Source organism: Phocoena sinus, chromosome 13 (assembly GCF_008692025.1).
Source record: "Phocoena sinus isolate mPhoSin1 chromosome 13, mPhoSin1.pri, whole genome shotgun sequence".
Classification (NCBI taxonomy): domain Eukaryota; kingdom Metazoa; phylum Chordata; class Mammalia; order Artiodactyla; family Phocoenidae; genus Phocoena; species Phocoena sinus.
This window is the reverse complement of record NC_045775.1, coordinates 19,614,239-19,632,026: the sequence shown is the minus strand read 5'-3', so window position 1 is coordinate 19,632,026 and position 17,788 is coordinate 19,614,239. Positions and strand designations below refer to the sequence as shown.

General features: G+C 51.7%; 1 protein-coding gene across 6 annotated transcripts in view; it reads left to right on the top strand.

Moving 5' to 3' along the window:
* The window catches only part of DNMT3A (DNA methyltransferase 3 alpha), a 104,983-nt gene extending 97,743 nt beyond the window's left edge, over nucleotides 1-7,240 (top strand). For all 6 annotated transcript variants that reach the window (XM_032652327.1, XM_032652326.1, XM_032652328.1 and 3 more), the window contains one exon: nucleotides 699-7,240. In XM_032652327.1, the coding sequence (XP_032508218.1) occupies nucleotides 699-840 (142 nt within the window). In that variant the 3' untranslated portion in view covers nucleotides 841-7,240. The remainder of the gene's footprint in view (nucleotides 1-698) is intronic.
* Nucleotides 7,241-17,788: the final 10,548 nt, after the last annotated feature.

The following is a 17,788-nucleotide window of genomic DNA, read 5'->3' as shown; positions in this document are numbered from 1 at the left end:
CCCCTGCGGATACCCCGTGAGCAGTGGGTTTTCCCAAGCATTTCCCAACATGGCAGATTCCTGGGGGAGGACTCCTGTGCGTTGTAAGGCTGGTTTAAAGTAAGGGGGGCGTCTAGGAATCAACCCCCGATGCCTTGGCTCCCAGCGGTCCTTCTGAGCTCCAAGGAAGCACTGCGGCTGCAGGAGCTTGCCTACGTCACACTTGCTGATGTTATGTGCTTTGCAGACCAGGACAGTGTGGGACCAGGTGGGCCTTAAAGCCTCAGCACCCTGCTTTGGCACAGATTGGACTTGGGCTAGATTCCTCATTCTTGGGGTAACTGCCATTTAGCCAGACAAAAAGATCATTTACACAGACAGCCAGAGCAAGCAGGAACTCCTGACATCAGGCAAGGGTTTGGCCCCTTGCAGAGTCTTCCGTTCTCTGCGGGGGAAGATACCAGGGATGTATTTTTATTACATACAGAGTTGAGATACCCACCGTGGGTCTGAATTTCAGGTGGAGCGTGTCCTGGAGGTGTTTCTCACAAACGCTAACTCTGTTTCTACTGTGTGGGAAATCTCTAGGCAGTGATCATCTTAACATACCTTCAGACCCACAGAGAGTAGCCGGGCGCCTGAGTCTCGAACGGGTTATTAAGGACACAGAATTGCCCAGGCTGGCGCTGACTCCTGCCCTGTCTGCCTTTTCTCCCCAGGGTGTTTGGCTTCCCTGTCCACTATACCGACGTCTCCAACATGAGCCGCTTGGCGAGGCAGAGACTGCTGGGCCGGTCGTGGAGCGTGCCCGTCATCCGCCACCTCTTCGCCCCGCTGAAGGAATATTTTGCTTGTGTGTAAGGGACGTGAGGGCGAACCGAGGTAGTGAGACAAGGTTCAAACAGACACACAAAAACACAAAACACAACAAAATACCAAGAACATGAGGATGGAGAGAAGTATCAGCACCCGGAAGAGGAAAAGGAATTTAAAACAAAAAAAAAACCCCACAGAGGCAGAAATACCGGAAGGCTTTGCCTTGTAAAAAGGGTTGGACATCATCTCCTGATTTTTCAATGTTAATCTTCAGTCCTATTTAAAAACAAAACCAAGCTCCCTCCCCACCCTCCCACCCCCTTTTTTTCGGTCAAACCTTTTGTTTTCTACTCTTTTCAGAGGGGTTTTCTGTTTGTTTGGGTTTTTGTTTCTTGCTGTGACTGAAACAAGAGGGTTTATTGCAGCAAAAAAAAAAAAAATCAGTAACAAAAAATAGTAACATACCTTGCAGAGGAAAGATGGGAGTGAAGGAAAGAAGGAAATTCTATAGAAATCTATATATTGGGGTTTTTTTTGGTTTTTTTTTGTTTTTGTTTTTTTTTTTTTTTTACTATGTATCTTTTTTTTGTTGTTGTCTCTAGCCTGATCAGATAGGAGCACAAGCAGAGGACAGAAAATAGACACTCAGGTGGCAGAGTTCCCTCCCAGCCACTGAGCTGTCTTGCCAGCACCATTCCTGGTCATGCAAAACACAACCCAACTAGCAGCAGAGAGACGAGAACACCACACAAGACCCTTTTATACAGTATTCAGGTGCCTACCACACAGGAAACCTTGAAGAAAATCAGTTTCTAGAAGCCGCTGTTACCTCTTGTTTACAGTTTATATATATATGATAGATATGAGATATATATATAAAAGGTACTGTTAACTACTGTACAACCCGACTTCATAATGGTGCTTTACAACAGCGAGATGAGTAAAAACATCAGCTTCCACGTTGCCTTATGTGCAAAGGGTTTTAACCAAGGATGGAGAAAGGGAGACAGCTTGGAGGTGAACCGTTAACCGTGGTGGGGTTTTTTAATTTCCCCTTGGTGTTTAACAAGGTGAAGGAGGAGAATTTGGGAACAGCATTCTCCCGTTTCTCCCTGCCAAAAAAGGGGGTGAAATTCAGTGGTCGGGACCGTGGAAAGCTGAGAGTGGGATCCATCCAGGCTCATGAGATAACCTTTTGATTTTTTTCGAAAAGGAGACTCCCTCGGCAAGATGGCAGGATGAGGGGTCTTCATTCCCAATTTCTCACATTAGCCGATTCGAGGGCTCCTTGCGGTGGGGTCAGAAAAAATCCAGAGTGCGGGCAAGTGACAGTTCAGACCCCACCTGGAGCAAATAAAAAAACATACAAAACGTACTGGTGCTTTCCTGTCTAAGTCGCTTTTTGTGTGTTCTTTTATGAGGCCCCCACCATCCACCCTCTGTGCACAAGGCGGCTTCCGGCCCCTGGAATGTGATGTTTTTGGTCATCTCCAAAGGCTGCAGTTTTATACTGGGAGGCTGATGACACCTTTTGTTATAATTATTCTTATGGTTCTGGTTATAATTATGTTTGTTTTCAGATTTTCTTTAAGAAAACAAAAACCCAACCCCCCCTCCCTTTAGGTTTCAAACCAAGGTGCGGGGAGCAGGGTGCTTCTAAGTCAGTGGTGGCCCTGGTGCCCTGGCTCCCCACCCCTCGGGCCAGGTGGGCCACCGGGCGCTGCGACAGCTGGGCGTCGGCCAGGGGGTCCCCGAGGCCGGCCTTCCGGGCGCGTCCCTCTTCTCTTCTGCTTCCCTCCTCTCGAGTCACGTGTGTCAGGGCTGGAGGGAGGACCAGGCATCTCTCTCCTCGCGTGTGTGATTGGAGTGGTGTGTATTTCTTTTCTAGTACTTGGTCTGATGATAGCTGTGCTCTTACCTCGAGTCAGCGGCACCTGGAGCCCCAAGTGCATGACACTTGGTTCCGCTTCCCGGCGAGGCAGGCAGCCTGGTGTTGGCTGTAGGCAGGGACAGCATGTGTGGCTCCAGGGTGAGGGCCCAATGGGCAGATGCCTGCCTGGGTAGATGGGGTGTAGATAATGTGGCATATAGAGATATATATTTTATAATGGGAGGGGGGAATGGCACCTCCTGGGACTGGCAGGGCTGGGAGGTGTGCTGCCAAGCACATGGTCCCACGTTCGCATCCCTAGAAAGATAGGGCCTACGGTGATAGGCGCTATATAAATACATAGATAGGGTCACGTATAAGAAATATTTTGTAGTGGGGAGCGGGGGAAGGAGGCTCAGAATGCTGAGTCTCGGGCCCCACTGCAGACAGGCCCCACACCAATCAGTCAATCCCGCACGCACGCACACACCACACACACACGCCACACACACACCACACACACACACGCCACACGCACACACACACACACACGCCACACACACACACACACACACACACGCACACACACACAGAGCCAGGGAGCTCCCAGCACTCTTCTCCCCAGGATTCAGGACTTTGCAGAGTCGGCCCTGCAGCTCTTTACCTCTGTTGCCCTAATTGCAGGTAGACTGTCAATCCCAGAAGTTGCTAGGTGCTGAGGGCAGGAAAAGGAGGAGGTTTTCTTTCAGCAGGTGCTCTCCTCTAGCAGGTAGCGTTCTATCTCTTTTGCCCCTGGTGATGTCAAAAGACTCTTCTGTTAGCAACCTGTGACACTGACCTGCAACCCTAGGCACCAGTCCAGTCAGCCCTCAACTCCCCCTACCTATTCTCCCCCGACCAAAACGAAACTGACGTCCAGGGCTGTCTTGGCCAGGGGGCTTCCATTGGAAAAAAATGGGACAGTGAACCTCATCTTTTGAATAAAGCAAATTAGTAATTGGTGACAAAACTAAACCAGGCTTTGAATCCCGTGCTCATTGCTCAGGAGTAAGCTCACAGCTGGTGGCCGCGGTCTCCCACTCCTTTTAGGGGTGCTTAGTGCCGCACCCCAGGCTACTCATTTCCCTGTCAGATTGGTTTTTAAGATGATACCCAGTTGCTTCCTGCCAGCTCTGTGCCGTGATGCCAGGTGGTGATGGTGGGCTCCCACGGGGCTGGAGCAGCTGTGGGGGAAGCCCTCGGCCCTTCCCTCGTTGGAGTCTGTACCGAACTGTGGTGCTCACCCCACCCCCTCCAGCCAGGCTCCATCTTCCCGGCCCAGAGCCCACCAGCACTGCTCCGGAGGGCTGGGGGAGGAGGGCTGCCGCAGGCAGTCCAAGGTGCTCCCTCCCCTGGCGGCCAACGCTAAGGTCTTCCCAGCCCCAGTGTCAGGGCAGAGTCTCTTCCTCTGCAGACAGACTTCCTGGCTCTCCGAGGCCTTTTGTCCACTGCTTGTGTGCAGGAGTTTGCTTTTCCCAGTGGCCCAAGCTCCACCCAGGGGCTTGGTGTGGGGAAGCAACTCGGTAGCCAAGGATGTGGTGAGCCTGAGGGCTCGGCGTGGGCCCGCCAGCTTGCTTGCTGTGGCTGATGACCTGTTTCGCGCAGTCTGGCCACCTGACTAGGCCCCAGAAGGGGCCAGATGCACCCTCGAAGGGATGAGAGTTAACGATCACCAGCTTTTCTTCCAGCCACACCCGTGGGCTTGGTCCCATAGTAGAACCTGGTAGGGTGCAGGGGACCTTGGGGATGTGCCAACTTGGCCACACCGGGGTGCTGTCCAACTCTGGGGGTGCTCCTGGGGGCAGTGATCAGGTCCCCTTCTAAAGGGGAGCTGTGCTTGGACAGGCTGAGGTGAGGTCGCGCGGGGATGCAGGTGGGGGTCGTGGCACTTGCTGTGCGTGAGGCTCAGGGTAGAGGCAGTGCAGCGGGAGAAACCACGAAGGCCTAGGGAAAATTCTGGAGTGTGTTCCCAGTGGGGTTTTCTTTCTGAAGAGCAGAGGCCAATTTACAAGTTCCTGGAAACGAGGGTTTCTAGGGCCGAGGATGATGCCCCCGACTTGCTGCAGGTGCCAGAGGGACCTGTGCCTCTTGCCGGGGGTAGGTAGCTGGGGCTCGGCAGGGCGCAGGGCCCTGGGTCGCTTGCCCGAGGAGGAAGCTCGTCTCCAGCCGGCGCCGCTGAGCCCCGTGGGCCTCAAGCTGGCTGGTGCTGCCTGCCTTTCCCGGGAGCTGACCGAGGAGCACAGGACCCGTGGGGTCTTGCAGTCAGTGATGGCAACGCAGGTGTGCCACTGTCTGTTTTTCTTTCTAGACCCCAGAACCTTCCTGCTATTGAACATTCTAGAAAGCAAACTTCCCAAAAGAGCACGCAGGACCGCTTTGCTTTTGAGATGGGCCTGGGAGTGGCGGCTGGCGAAGATGCCTGTGGGTTTTTGGTGAGTCGCTAGAGTGCAGATTGGGACAGGCAGACCCAGCAGGAAGAAAGGCTGGTGGTGGACATCGAACTGGTCTAATGAGGGCCGGCTCCCCTTACTTCCTGCATAGCTGGCAATTCTGGGGAAGCCTGAATTGATGGGGTGGGAATTAGATGGGAATAGCCCACGGTCTCCAGCACAGGAAGGTCTGTAACAGGAGCAAAGGAAGGAACTATTTCAGCAGAGCCACCTGGGGAATGTTCTTAGCCTTCATCTCTCTGATGACATCATTATACATAAAGTGGATCTTGGAGGCGCTTTTGAATTCCTGTCGCTGTCCTGCTTGGGGCAGAGAGGCTGTGGCACTGGTATTTTTCAGAGGTGTCGTTTTCAGGAAACTTGCAGGGTTAGGGCCGTGGGTCCTGCCTCGCACTGTGATCTGATGAGGGCTGGTCGTTGCCTGTGGTCAGGGTAGCAGCAGAGCCAAGATGCTGGTGAGAACTGGGTTTCTAGCCAGGCCCCGTTTTGATCGCAGGAGATGAGGAATCTGAATTTGTCATCGGGCGTGGTCTAGTCTGGCCCCTCCCAGCGCTTGTGATTAGAGATGACACTGGAGTTGTCCTGCCCTCTTTCCTTCACCTCTGGAGGGCCTGCGTGGAGCTGGAATGGCTCTCCCGGCCATTCCTTGCTGAGGCAGGGATTAACCACAAGTGTTTGGAGGATCTAAGAGGAAAGAGAATAGATTTCTATCAAGGGTGGACTCCACTGTTCTAGCAGAAGCTCTCGAGTCTTTACGTTTTGGTAAAGGAAGGCTGGGGTCTTCAGGAAGCGAGAGCAGCCCCTCTTGCACCGGTGTGTTCCAGAGACCCGGCTGAGTGGGCCTTGGCTTGTTTATCAAGCTGATCCTCAGCAGTGGAGCCTGGGGAGGGGGAGAAACAAGCAGGTCAGAAGCAGTGAGGGCAAGGATGGAAGGTCCTTAGCTAGTCGTGGCTGGCCAAATCGCCCGAACGGAGGCCCGCAGATTCCTGTAACTCCAGTAACTGGAAAACGCCCCGCAGGGGCATGGGAGGGCACCTTTCTCAGCCTCTAGTCTCACGGCCTCCAGCCCTGGGCCTGAGGACATGAGCAGGGATCCGAAAGCATCACCTGAGTCCCATTTCACTTCACAGACTGATCTGGTTGCACAGCCCTAGAACCCAACCAACCACAAAAATGCCGAAATTCCTTAGAATACGCAGAGGGAGGAGGTGACTCAACAAGGTGCTAAAACATTTTATTAAAAATATATATTGTTAAATTAAGTCTGCTGTCTGGACAATGACTGTTTGTTTTGTTTTCTTGTAGTGGAGTTTAAAAGAGACTATTATTTTACTCTGATATATTATTATTAAAAAGGCATTTTAACTTTGTACTTGAAAACTAAATGAGCGATTTCATGTGTTTTAGCTGAGGCATTGAAGTAGCGGGTGCTTACTTATTTGTGGGAAATCATGTATTCATACTGAAGAATAAACTCCGTAGCTGATTTGGTAATAACTTTTACTGTTACAGACGATTTCGCTTTGACCCCGGCGGGAGAGCACTTTTACTGCACATTCCACGCAGCTAAATGCAGGACTTAACTCCCCAGACCCTTCCCTTCCCAGCCCTCTTTCCTTTCTCTTCAGTTCCTCTTCTGACTCTTTGTTGTTGTTGTTGTTTTTTTTCTCCCTGGTTCCAGCATCCTTTCACCACTGTATTTTTTTTAGGGTTGCTTCTCTATTTATTGACAATAATAATGTACATTTCACAGTCTGGTTCTGGGACATCGGGGAGGGGCAAGTGTGAAAGGGCCCTGCACGGGTCCCCACCCCCATGCCCTGGTGTTCTGTTGTATCTCTGTGTAAGTGATGCTCGTGACATAGCTGTTATGAAATAATTATAAAGAGGTCAGTGCGTACAGCAGATGTAGAAAGTCTGTCAGTTCCGCCTTCATCACGTTTTTTTTTTTTTGGTTTTTTTTTTTGGTTTTTTTTTTTTTTTTTTGTGCCCAGAAGCATATAATAAAGCTCCTTTCTAATGTACTTGTGCTGGAGAACACTTGAATAAATGGACTGTTTTTGTGCAAAAAAGAAAAACGGAAAAAGCACCGTAATAATGTCCTTTTGTCTTGCGTCTCCTTTCCCCTGACATGACTGTTGGCAACCTTCTTCAGAGGGGTTAAGTGCCCAAACCGGGAGGTCCTAGCACTGGGTCTAGACAGTGCAGTTCCTCCCTTTAAAAACATCACCTGCATGAACATTCAATAGGGACTGTAAACTGGGTGCAAAAATGGGTGGTTTGGTTGACAGGAAGCTCAAAGATAAGTTAGAGTGAAGCAAGGTTGCAGGAAGAGCAGATTCTGTCCAAGGCTGAGCTATAGAAATTTTCAGACTAGAGCCGGGAGAGGAGTGGGCCTTGTGCCTGTGTCAGACAAGCTAGAGGGCTTTGGTTACGGGCACCGTTCCTCTCTGTGTGGGGTTTCTCCAAAACACAAGGGCATCCAGAGGAGAGCAGCCGGGTGGTGGACAGTCTAGACTGTGCAAGGGACCCTGGGAGACACAGGTGTTTGGCCCCCAAAATGGGAGAATTTAGAGAATGGTGCAGACAATGACAGGGAGAGCCCAGGGGGCTGGGATGATTTGGGGCAGTTCCACGTGGCAGGCGGAAGTGGGGCCAGTCGGCCGAAGTTGGTCTCTTTCAGCTCAGCATAAGAAGATCCTTTTTCACTACTGGCCAGCAGTCTGAGGGCTGCCCTGGTCAGTTAAGAGGCGCTGGACAGCCACTGGGGCTCCTGCTGACCTTCCTTGAGACCCCAAGTCTGGGTCATTCTGGCTGACCCACCCCTCCTCAGCAGTATCTTGCAAGTGGACGGTGCCTTGCGGTTGGAAGAGCCCGTTCACACATGATGTCCCCTTTGTCCTCGTGACTCTTTGCCTGGCAGTTACTAGTTCCCTGTTGTCCCATCTAAGAGACTGATCTGAACACATAGAAGAACTGGGCTTTTCCCATCACATCTCCTCTCTAAGACCCCTGGCATTCCATGCTGCATTTCCATTTCCTAAGTGCCAAGCAGATCCCGCCAATGATTTCTTGTCTTCAGGGAGGATTACTCAAGGTTTCTTTCCTACAGCAGCTTTCGGGGGAGGTTTAGGACCGCACCACTTTGCTGGCAGCTTTGAAAGAAATTATAAGGGGGAAATTTGAGAAAAAGGGGAAAATAACAGGCTTTTTTTTCATGGGCACTTTTTATTTTCTTTACAAAATTGTAAATGTATATTTAACTGTTATCCTACTTTTTTCTCAATATTTTTCAATGTTGATGTAGAATTCTTTTTTAAAAAATGGCTGCATGGCATTTTCTTGTTGGATGTTTGTTTCTATATATATATATATATATATATGCATTTTATTTTAGCTATAAATAGAGCTGCAATAAATATCTTTATGTGTTGGCTTTTCCCCCCTATATTTTGTATTTTTTTCTTTAAGATAACATTACCAGAAATGAGACTTACTGGGGCAAAGTAGATGAACATTTTGGTTGGCTCCTGACATGTTCGCCTGATCTCCTCCCAAAGGTCAGCCAACAGTGTATCTTCAGCTCTGAGACTCTCAGTTCAGAAAGAAACAAATGTAGTCTTTAGTTTGACCAATTCAGAAATGTGTTAATCTCAGTGGGAAAGTAAAGACTCAAGACACTTTGTGTGTGTGAGAAGCTAAAAATCTGTAGCGAGAAGCCAGAGGTGGAAGCAACACTATTTGGTCACTTAAGTTTTGAAAATTAGCTCACCTGGAGTGCCAGCCTAGAGGAGGCATGGTGGGGGGTGGAATTCGGACTGAATCCCTGAGACTCTAGCTCCAAGTCTAAGGAGAAATGGGAGGGTATCTTCGGTGTCCTTTGGCTCTGAGAGCCAAGGCTGAGCACCCCAGCGTCGTCAGAGCTGAGGGTGGGAGGTCTGGCTAGAGCTTATGGGAGGGAGCTGCTAGGGCCATTTCATTAATAAAAACCATCCTGTGAAGTTCCTGGGTTTAAATGAGGTGTCACTTGATGGTAGAGGGGTTGGGAAAAACAGGGAAGGGTCAGGGCTGGGCAGGAGTCAAGATAGATGGGGAGTGACAGGGTTGACTGCCCAGGTGGGTCGGCCCCAGGCGGGGAGGAGATGCCACACACCACCAGACCCAGGCTGGCTGGTTCAAGAGAACCTTCCCTGGGCTCACCATGTTTGACTCAGTGGATCTGGGGTGGAATAGAGGAAGGAGGGAGAGAAGAGGCTGCCTGGGGGCGCTGGCTGGTTGGGGGAGCCAAAGCCATAAGTAGCAGGGCCAGAGGTGCAGGCATGGGCACTGGGTGTAATTCCTGGGGGATGTGGGTGTTGGAGGAGGGGCTCTAGTGAGGGGAAGAAACTGTATGTTGGAGATGGGGACGCGGGGAAGTCACGTGCAAGGGGCACGGGGGCTCCCCTTGGACAGTCTCCTGGCATCAGCCCAAAGCTCCCTTTCTCTTAAGTTTCAACACACCTTAAAAGGCCATGGCCCATTCACCTCAGTGTACCTTTTCCTCCCCTCAGCTAGGATCCTAGGAGGGGGTGCGGCTGGGTTGGAAGTGCCTGGGGGCTTGGGGGCGAAGGCCTCTGAGAGGTGGACAGCTCACAGCAGTTTCCAGAGATGGATTCAAACCTCAGAGAGCGACACTGCCAACCCCTCACCCCTTCTCGACCCCGAAGCCCCCAGTGCCCTGAACTGTCTCAGAAGAAAGACCACCATTCAGAACCCACGGATCTGGATCCTGTGTGGCCTCGGGCAGGTCAGCTACCCATCCTGAGCCTGGGTCTTCTCTTTGGAAACCTGGGTTTTGTCTTGTGGTCAAGCATGTGGCCTCGGGTGCCCTACCCCCAACCCCAGCGTGGGTACAGCATGGGCGCTGGGTGGGGAGGGGCCCTGCCCGTGGGACGCGCCACCACGCAGCCCCCCTGAGCCCAGGGCTTTAGCCAAGGTCAGTGCACTTGGCTGGAGGGAGGGAACCCGGAGCCTTTGAGAAGCTTTGCCTCTGATGGAATCAGAAGGCCTCCACTCCATCGGAGGAAGGAAAGATACCAGCATAGAGAAATATACCCCAGTCTCTCACAAGGCGTCCATCCCTTGCCTGGCCCTGACTTGGCTCATGTAACAGCTACGTGAGCCCTAATCCATCACTGAGGTCCCGCCTGGCCCAGTGTGAGGACTTCTGTTATCTCCTGTCCTCCCTCCCCCAGCCCACCCCTCTTGCCTGTCTTGAGAGGGAGCTGACCTGCTCTGCTGCGCCACCTCCCTCCACCGGCTCTGAATCCCACTCTGCCCTCCTGCTCGGGCCATAGCTCCCTCTGTCTTCTCCGTTTCTCCCCAGGCATCTCCTTAATGCCACCCATCATCTCACACACGCATACTGTCCCTTGACCCCCATCCAGATGCCCTGTTTCTCTGCTCCACTTTACAGCAAAACTTGAAAGCACTCCCAGCCCTTGCCGGCTCTGCTTACTCACTTCTGGTTCCCCTCCAACCGCCCCGGCAGGGCCTTCACCCCCATCCCCATGACCTCTCAGGAGCTGGACCGACGACTCCCCTCCTCCCTGAAACCTTCTACCTGGGCTCCTGACATCACGCCCCGCATCTTCTTATGCCCCCGGGTCCCTTCCTCCTCCTGTTCTCTGCATGTGGGAGGGTCCAGGACTCCCACACCCGCCCCAACCCTGACTTCCCTCAGAGACCCAGGTTCATATATCCAGCTGTGATAAACCCCCCGCCCCGCTCTTGGAGGTTAAATAGGCACCTTAAATGTGACCTGAAAATCCGAATTGTGACCTGAAAACCTGAATTCTTGGTCTCCTCCCAACTGGCTCCTAGTCTTCTACATCTTAGTAACCGGCGCTTAATTGCCATCAAAACCCTCGGGCTCATCCCTGATTCCCCCCTTTCTGTCACTTCCTGTATCTGGTTCGCCGGCTTGCTCTGACAGTCCTCACCTCTAAATATATCCTCCATTCAGCCATCTTTCACTACCCTGCTTCTGCAGCTTTAGCCCAGGTCCCCATCACCTGTCTCCTAACTGGTCTCTGGCCCCATCAAACCACAACAGGTCTCTTTGCTTCTCTTCCTGTCCCTTCCGGTCCATTTAATACACAGAATAATCTCATTAAAAATCAAATCCTCAAAAACTCCCATCAGCTGTGTTCTACTGCAGCAAGAAGAAACCTTCTCACCCTGGTCTCCAAAGGCCCACCAGCCTCAGACAGCACCCCAGTCACACTGGCTTTCTTTCCCGTGAACGTGCCAAGCTCTTTCCTGTCACAGGGCCTTTGCGCAAGCTGCACCCTCTACCTGGAAAGCTTGTTGGTCTCCCTCCTCTGTTTCCCCTCATTCAGGTCTCAGGGCAGAGAAACACTCCCTGACTACTCTGTCTCAGGATATCTTGTTTCGACTCCTTCCTCATTTATTCCCTATCTTTGTAGCTATCACCCTCTGAAATTCCGACTCATTATTTTGGCTTACCTGTTTATTGTTTATCTTCCCTGCTAAAATGAAAGTTCCGCAAGAGCAGGGACTTTTCCCTGTTTCAGCAGGATCCCCGCGGCCCAGACCAGGTCTGGTACATAAACGTTCTGTAGTTATTGTAATCGCTGTTATCACTAACATGTGTTGAGTGCTCAGTACGTACCAGAAATCATTCTGTACTAACATCTCCACAACCCTCTGTGCCAGGTACTATTATCCCATTTTACAGATGGGATACATACTCTGTCATGGTCACAGGACGCATAGCGGCAACATCCGAATTTCAAAAACTTGTCTGCACACTCAAGGCTGCAGGTTGCAGCCTGAGTTAGTGCCCCTGCTTTGCCTCTCACATGTCTTGGGCTGGTCCCCTAGGGTCTCTGTGGCAGCTCCCCACTCCCTCCTCAAGGGTCTGGGTGTGCAGCCCCTCACCCTTCCCTGCTTAGTCCTGGCTCCTTCTCCACCCACCGCCCCAGGGGACTGCCTCTTCGGAGTCAGGGGCACGCAGGAGCTGGAAGCCAGGGCATAGGGGTACCTCAGTGAGAGATCTCCTATTTTATAGTTCCAACTGTGTGCAGACACTCCCACTGGTACCTCCTCCCCAAGAGAGGCTACCCAGGCTCAGATTTGGATGCCCTCCTCCCTAATTTTCTGTTTCAGCCCCTTATTTCCATTGTGGTTCTTACCACAATTGGTAATCGTTTTATTTACTCATTTATTGTGACTCCCTCACTAAAATGGAAATCCAGGAGGGCAGAAACAGACTCTGTTTTGTCCTCTACTGCAGCGGTCCCCAGCATTTTTGGGGGGACCCCTGCCCTAGAGAGTGGACCACGGGTTTTTTTTTTAATTAATATAACGTGACGCTTTTTCTTCTGCAGCCTAAAATTATACTAATTGCACCAAATTTTAAAATAACCAAAAAAGGGAAAAAGCAAAAAAATCATTCATCATCTTATATCCCAGAGATAATTGCTGTTGGAATTTGTTTCATTTTTCTTTTGCATTAGATACATACACAGTTTACTAATTTAAAATTGTATTATTCATTAACATACCATTTTGTAATAATTACTAACATTTTTTGAGAGCTTACTGTGTGCCAGATATTATTTTTCTGTCAACATTTTATTGTGAACATTTCCCCACATCACTAAATATTATTTGAAAACATCATTTTTGAAGGCTGCATACTATTCTCCCTGCTAGATATACCATATTTATTTAATCCATCCTCTGTTTGGGCATTTAGATTGTTTTCTTGTCTTTTATTTGGAGGGTGCTAAATATTATCAAACTGTGTTGGAGTGAGCATTCTATCGTGTTCCCTCACCAATCAGCGTACTTTTACATACATTTTTGTAAAACAAAAAACACAGCATAGTTACCAGAAAAGTAGCAGAGTGTGATGGGAGGGGTGCGGTGCGCTCGGGTATCTGCAGCTTGGCTGGGTCGGGGTTGGGGGGGGGGTCCCCGGTGTTGCCTGACGATCCAGACAAACCTGGCAGCTTTTCCTCCAGCAGGCCCCAGACGCCTCTCCGCACAGCCCGGGTACTTCGGGGAGGGGGGTGGGCCTCTGCCTCGCACGCATGCGTGCACCGCCTTCCATGCCTGCCGGCCGCCTTACTTTCCTAGCTCTGGCTTCCTTGAGAGCAGAGAGGTCCCTCCCTACCTGGGTGGGGCTTGCGCCCAGGGGTGCGGGAAGGTGGGGGAGGTAGCGGAGGTGGGCGTCTTCACCTGCGGGGATGCCGCAGGTCCCCCTATGACCGAGACAAATTCCTGTCTGCAAGGGGCACGCAGTCTAGTGGGATCATGTGCAGCCTTGTGCCCATAGCTGGCCATTTTCTAGCATAAACGTTTTTGGGTTTTTTTTGCCCATCCCCAGTCCCCCGCATGTGGGATCTTAGTTCCCTGACCAGGGATGGAACCTGCGCCCCCTGCATTGGGAGCGTGGAATCTTAACCACTGAACCGCCAGGGAAGTCCCTCTAGCATTAAACAGTTCGAAGTGTAATTTCAGCTGAAAGGGCTCACGTCCTATGTTAGTAAACTGGCCCCAGAGAGACCGCGCGCTCCCATCTGCAGTGCGTGAGGGTGCGCGAGGGCCGGCCCTCTGAGCTTGTGTGACAGGTGGGGCAGCAGCTGGAGAAAGGGCAGAGGCGTTAGGGGCTCACTTTTCCTGGGGGGGCTTGGGGCTGTCTCCACGCAGTTGTCCGAGGAAGCACTCTTGGATGCCGCCGCGTGTGGTGATGGGGACGGGGTCTCCGGTGGTGGCCGGTGACAGGAGCGTGGTGGTTAGGGCCCCTAGAGGATCTGGGTTGCAACCCTGGCCCTAGGAAGGTTATTTCATGCTCTGAGCCTCGGCCACTTAGGAAAATAGGGGCAATCACGGGGTTAGTGTGAAAATTACAGGTGATAACTGTTGTGTAAATGCTCAGCACAGGGCTGGGCTGGCCTATACAGGAGCACAGTAAATGCTGTATATACCAATCGTGTGTGTGTGTGTGTGTGTGTGTGTGTGTGTGTGTGTTGGGGGAAGGGGTAGTGTCCAGGAATGGACACAGTTTGGGATGTGCACAGGTTGCCCTGGTCTGCAGCCTCCTCCCAGGGAAGCCTTAGGTTGCGGTGCACTTTCCCCCATGTTAGTCCTCAGCACTTGGGTTTCTAGGTTAACCGAGTTAGAGGAGGGGGCCTTGATGACTCCTGGGTGTGCAGCCTGAGGGGAATCAGCTGTGGTGGGATCTCTCCCTGGAAGCGGAGAGGACGTGTGTGCTGGGGTGCGGGGGTTAGGGGGTGCTGCTCTCCCTGTCCTAGCTGCCATGGAGCAGAGTTCTGACCGTGCTGGGGACTGGGACAGGAGGTGGGTCCTACTGGCAGGTGCTCTCCTGTTTTGAGTGTGGATGAGGTGTCAGTAGGTTCCCAGAAAGAGCAGGTCTCCTGATATGGGCCAGCTTTCACCATCCCCCACCTGAATCAAATTGGTGACTAAAGAGAGGGGGTCATTGTCCTTCAGGGCCGGGCTCTGAGGCTGCTGTCTCTAGACAGGCCAATGGCCTCATTCCCTGCAGCTCTGGGGAGCCAGGGACCCCTGAACGCGCCTGGAGAAAGTCCAGTCAGGCTCCACACACCTAGCTGAGTAAGGCCTATGGAAAGAGGGTGGGACTCGGGGTCCAAAACCATCCCTTATTGGCTCTGACTCTCCACATAGTGGGGGACAGAGTCGCTGACCCGAGCTGTGGTTTATTCATCCAAAAAATGGGTTAATGTTCTGCTTTAACCAGGTCCTCAGACAGTGGCTGTGGAGAGCCCTCGGGAGCGATGGTTATTGAGACCCCCAGTCAACCTGCCCCACCCAAGGGCTGGCTTCCCCTAGAGCGCAAGGCCAGAGACCTGGGACCTAGCTCTCTCCATCTCTCTCTGTCCCTCTCTCACAGTACATGTTTGTATCCAATTACTCAAGTCATACTTGTCCACCGAATTAAAAACATTAGAAATTCAAGAAAGGCACAAAGGAGAAAATAAAAATATGTGGTAGTTACATGGGTGTGTATTTTTGTCAGAACTTTAGCTGTATCTTAAATACAGTGGGGTTATTGTATGTAAATTATACCTCAATAAAGTTTTTACTTTTAAGACTCCCACCATTACTGACATTTTAGTATATTTACTTCTAGATTTTTATTTATATATAGTATATATTCTATTGTATATACATATGTAAATGTGTGTATATGTATAAACCTATGTACATAAACTCTAAACAACCCTCAAATTCTAAATGTATGTGTGTGTGTGTATATATATATATATGTATATATATTTGTCTTTTAAATAAAAATGGACCGTGACGTGTGTGCCCTTTGTGAAGAGAGGCTTTCCGTGCAGGTGGCCAGCAGCTGGCGTCCTCCACCTTCAGGAGGTCTTGCCCACTCTGTGGAACTGGGCTGTGCACGCTGGGCCCCCGTCCAGGCCACGGTGCCGCCTGAAGCAGTCACTCGGGGTGGGCAGCCCGAGAGCAGCTCTCCCTGGACTCAGCCAGGCCTCTCTCATCCGCATTTCTGGAAGGGCCTCTCAGGCCCTGTGAACCCCGGGCAGACGAGGTACCAGGCCTGTGTATGAGCCTAGGGAAGGAGGCAACACTGACTAGAGGACTTTGAAGTGAGAACGTCCAGGAACTTGGGGATGGCCCGGGCAGGGAGGGAGGCCCACTTGAGGGGGCAAGGGATGGCAATGGGGTAGCCTAGGTCACAAAAAGAAACAGAATCCTGTCTGACTGACAGAAGGGGGCTTGGCAGAGCTTGGACTAGGCGTGAAGGGTGGAGGGTTGGGAGGCGAAATGCATGGACTGACGTGGGGTTTAGGAGAGAGGCAGGGCCCCAAGAACTGCTATCCAGGTTTCTGTATGGCTGGAGCCCACACTGGGAAGGTCTGATAGGTGTTCTGGATCTCCAGGTCTGGCTGTGTAGAACACACCATCTATTCCAAAGGGCAGACAGAGTGGACAGATCAAACAGTGGGGCAGAGCTACAGGGGCTGTCTTTATTTCCAACAGGAAGATGTGGCCGGCTGTCACCACGAGAGAAACTTTCTGATCAGCTCATCCTCCACCCCTTGAACCTCATGGGGTGAATCATACTGCCTTCGTCATGGTGACATATTACAGAAGCACGTGCTTAACAAAAAGGAAACAGACCCTTTCAGTTAGGAAGGATGCAGGGTTGATTATTCACAGCATTGAACAGACCTCGAGACCCGGCGCCAAGGCTTGGTGCCTCTGCTGTCTCTCTGTCTCTCTCTTTGGCTTTCTCTCTCTCAGCTCTCTCGAGCTCTCTCCACTTCTATCATTTGTTTTTGTTTGGCTGTGTCTGGCTTCCCTCTGTAAACAGACTGATTCCAGACGGGGGAAAGATGGCCACTGACAGCCCTAAATTTACATGCTCTCAGCTGACAGCCATCTAGCTCAGGGAAGAATTCTGATTGGTCCCGCTTAATCCTGTACCATCTCATTACTGGGTACAGTCACTGTGTCCAAGGGAGCTGGGTACCTTGATTGGCCAAGTCAGAGTGATATGGCTGAAGGGTAGTGGGGTGGGGGAGGTAGACCCCCTGGTTCCAGAAGGACATGGAGTTGAAAGGGGCCGATCAACCCAAAACAAGAGCAACCAGATGCCATCACACATGGTTTCTAGGATGGAGAGGGCAGAGGGTCTACATCACGGAACACACAGGCTACTCAGGGAGACGGGAAGGCCAGAGAGGTCAGTAGAAGATACTCATGGCTGGTTGCCCTCAGACCGCCGGGAGACTGCTCAGCTTCTGGAAAAATTAGAATAGAAACACTGACACCCCTATCTTGCAACTGACTGACTCACATTTCCAAGGCCACAGAAGCTGGAGGAATCAAATCTAGAACTGTGGATCTTAATAATGGTAAGGATTCAGTGCAGCAAAGCAGAAAAGGCAGACAGACCAGAGTCAGAATCCCAGCTCTTTACCAGCTGTGCGGCAATCAGCTCAACCTCTTCAAAGACTCCGTTTCCTCACCTGTAACGTGGGAACAATTGATAGCCTCCTTCCCAGGGCTGTTGTGAAGATTAAGACGTGTACGCCAGGTGTTCAAGAGAGCACGTGTATGCGTTCTCAGTCAACGAGATCTAACGTTATGGAATTAGTCTTTGACCTATGCTGCCACCAGTGAAATTGCTGGAATCCCACCTCCCTCCCTCTTTTCTGGGGGATCCTTGTTTCCCAGAAGTCACCCCAGATGCCTTCCTCGGGCAGAAGTAAGGCATCCAGCCCGAGAAGGCAGGTGGGACCTCCCTGGATGGGGGCAGGCGCTCTGAGGACCTGCTCTGGGCCGCCCCGTCCCGCCTTCCCTGTGAGCCTGCCGCAGGGCAGCCGGTTTGGCGAGCTGCAAGCCCCCTGAGCTACTTAACATCGAGGGGGCCCTGGAATCAGCAGTCAGGCATTTCAGGACACCCAGCTGCAGGAAGCAGAGTACGGAGGGACACCCAGACAGCGGCCCTCTCCAGCATTCCTTCCCTGGGGCCAGGTGCACGCTGCCCGTGGCCCTCCCTTGTCTGTTTCCTTCCCTTACCTCTGCCGTGGCCCCTCTAGAGGGCTGG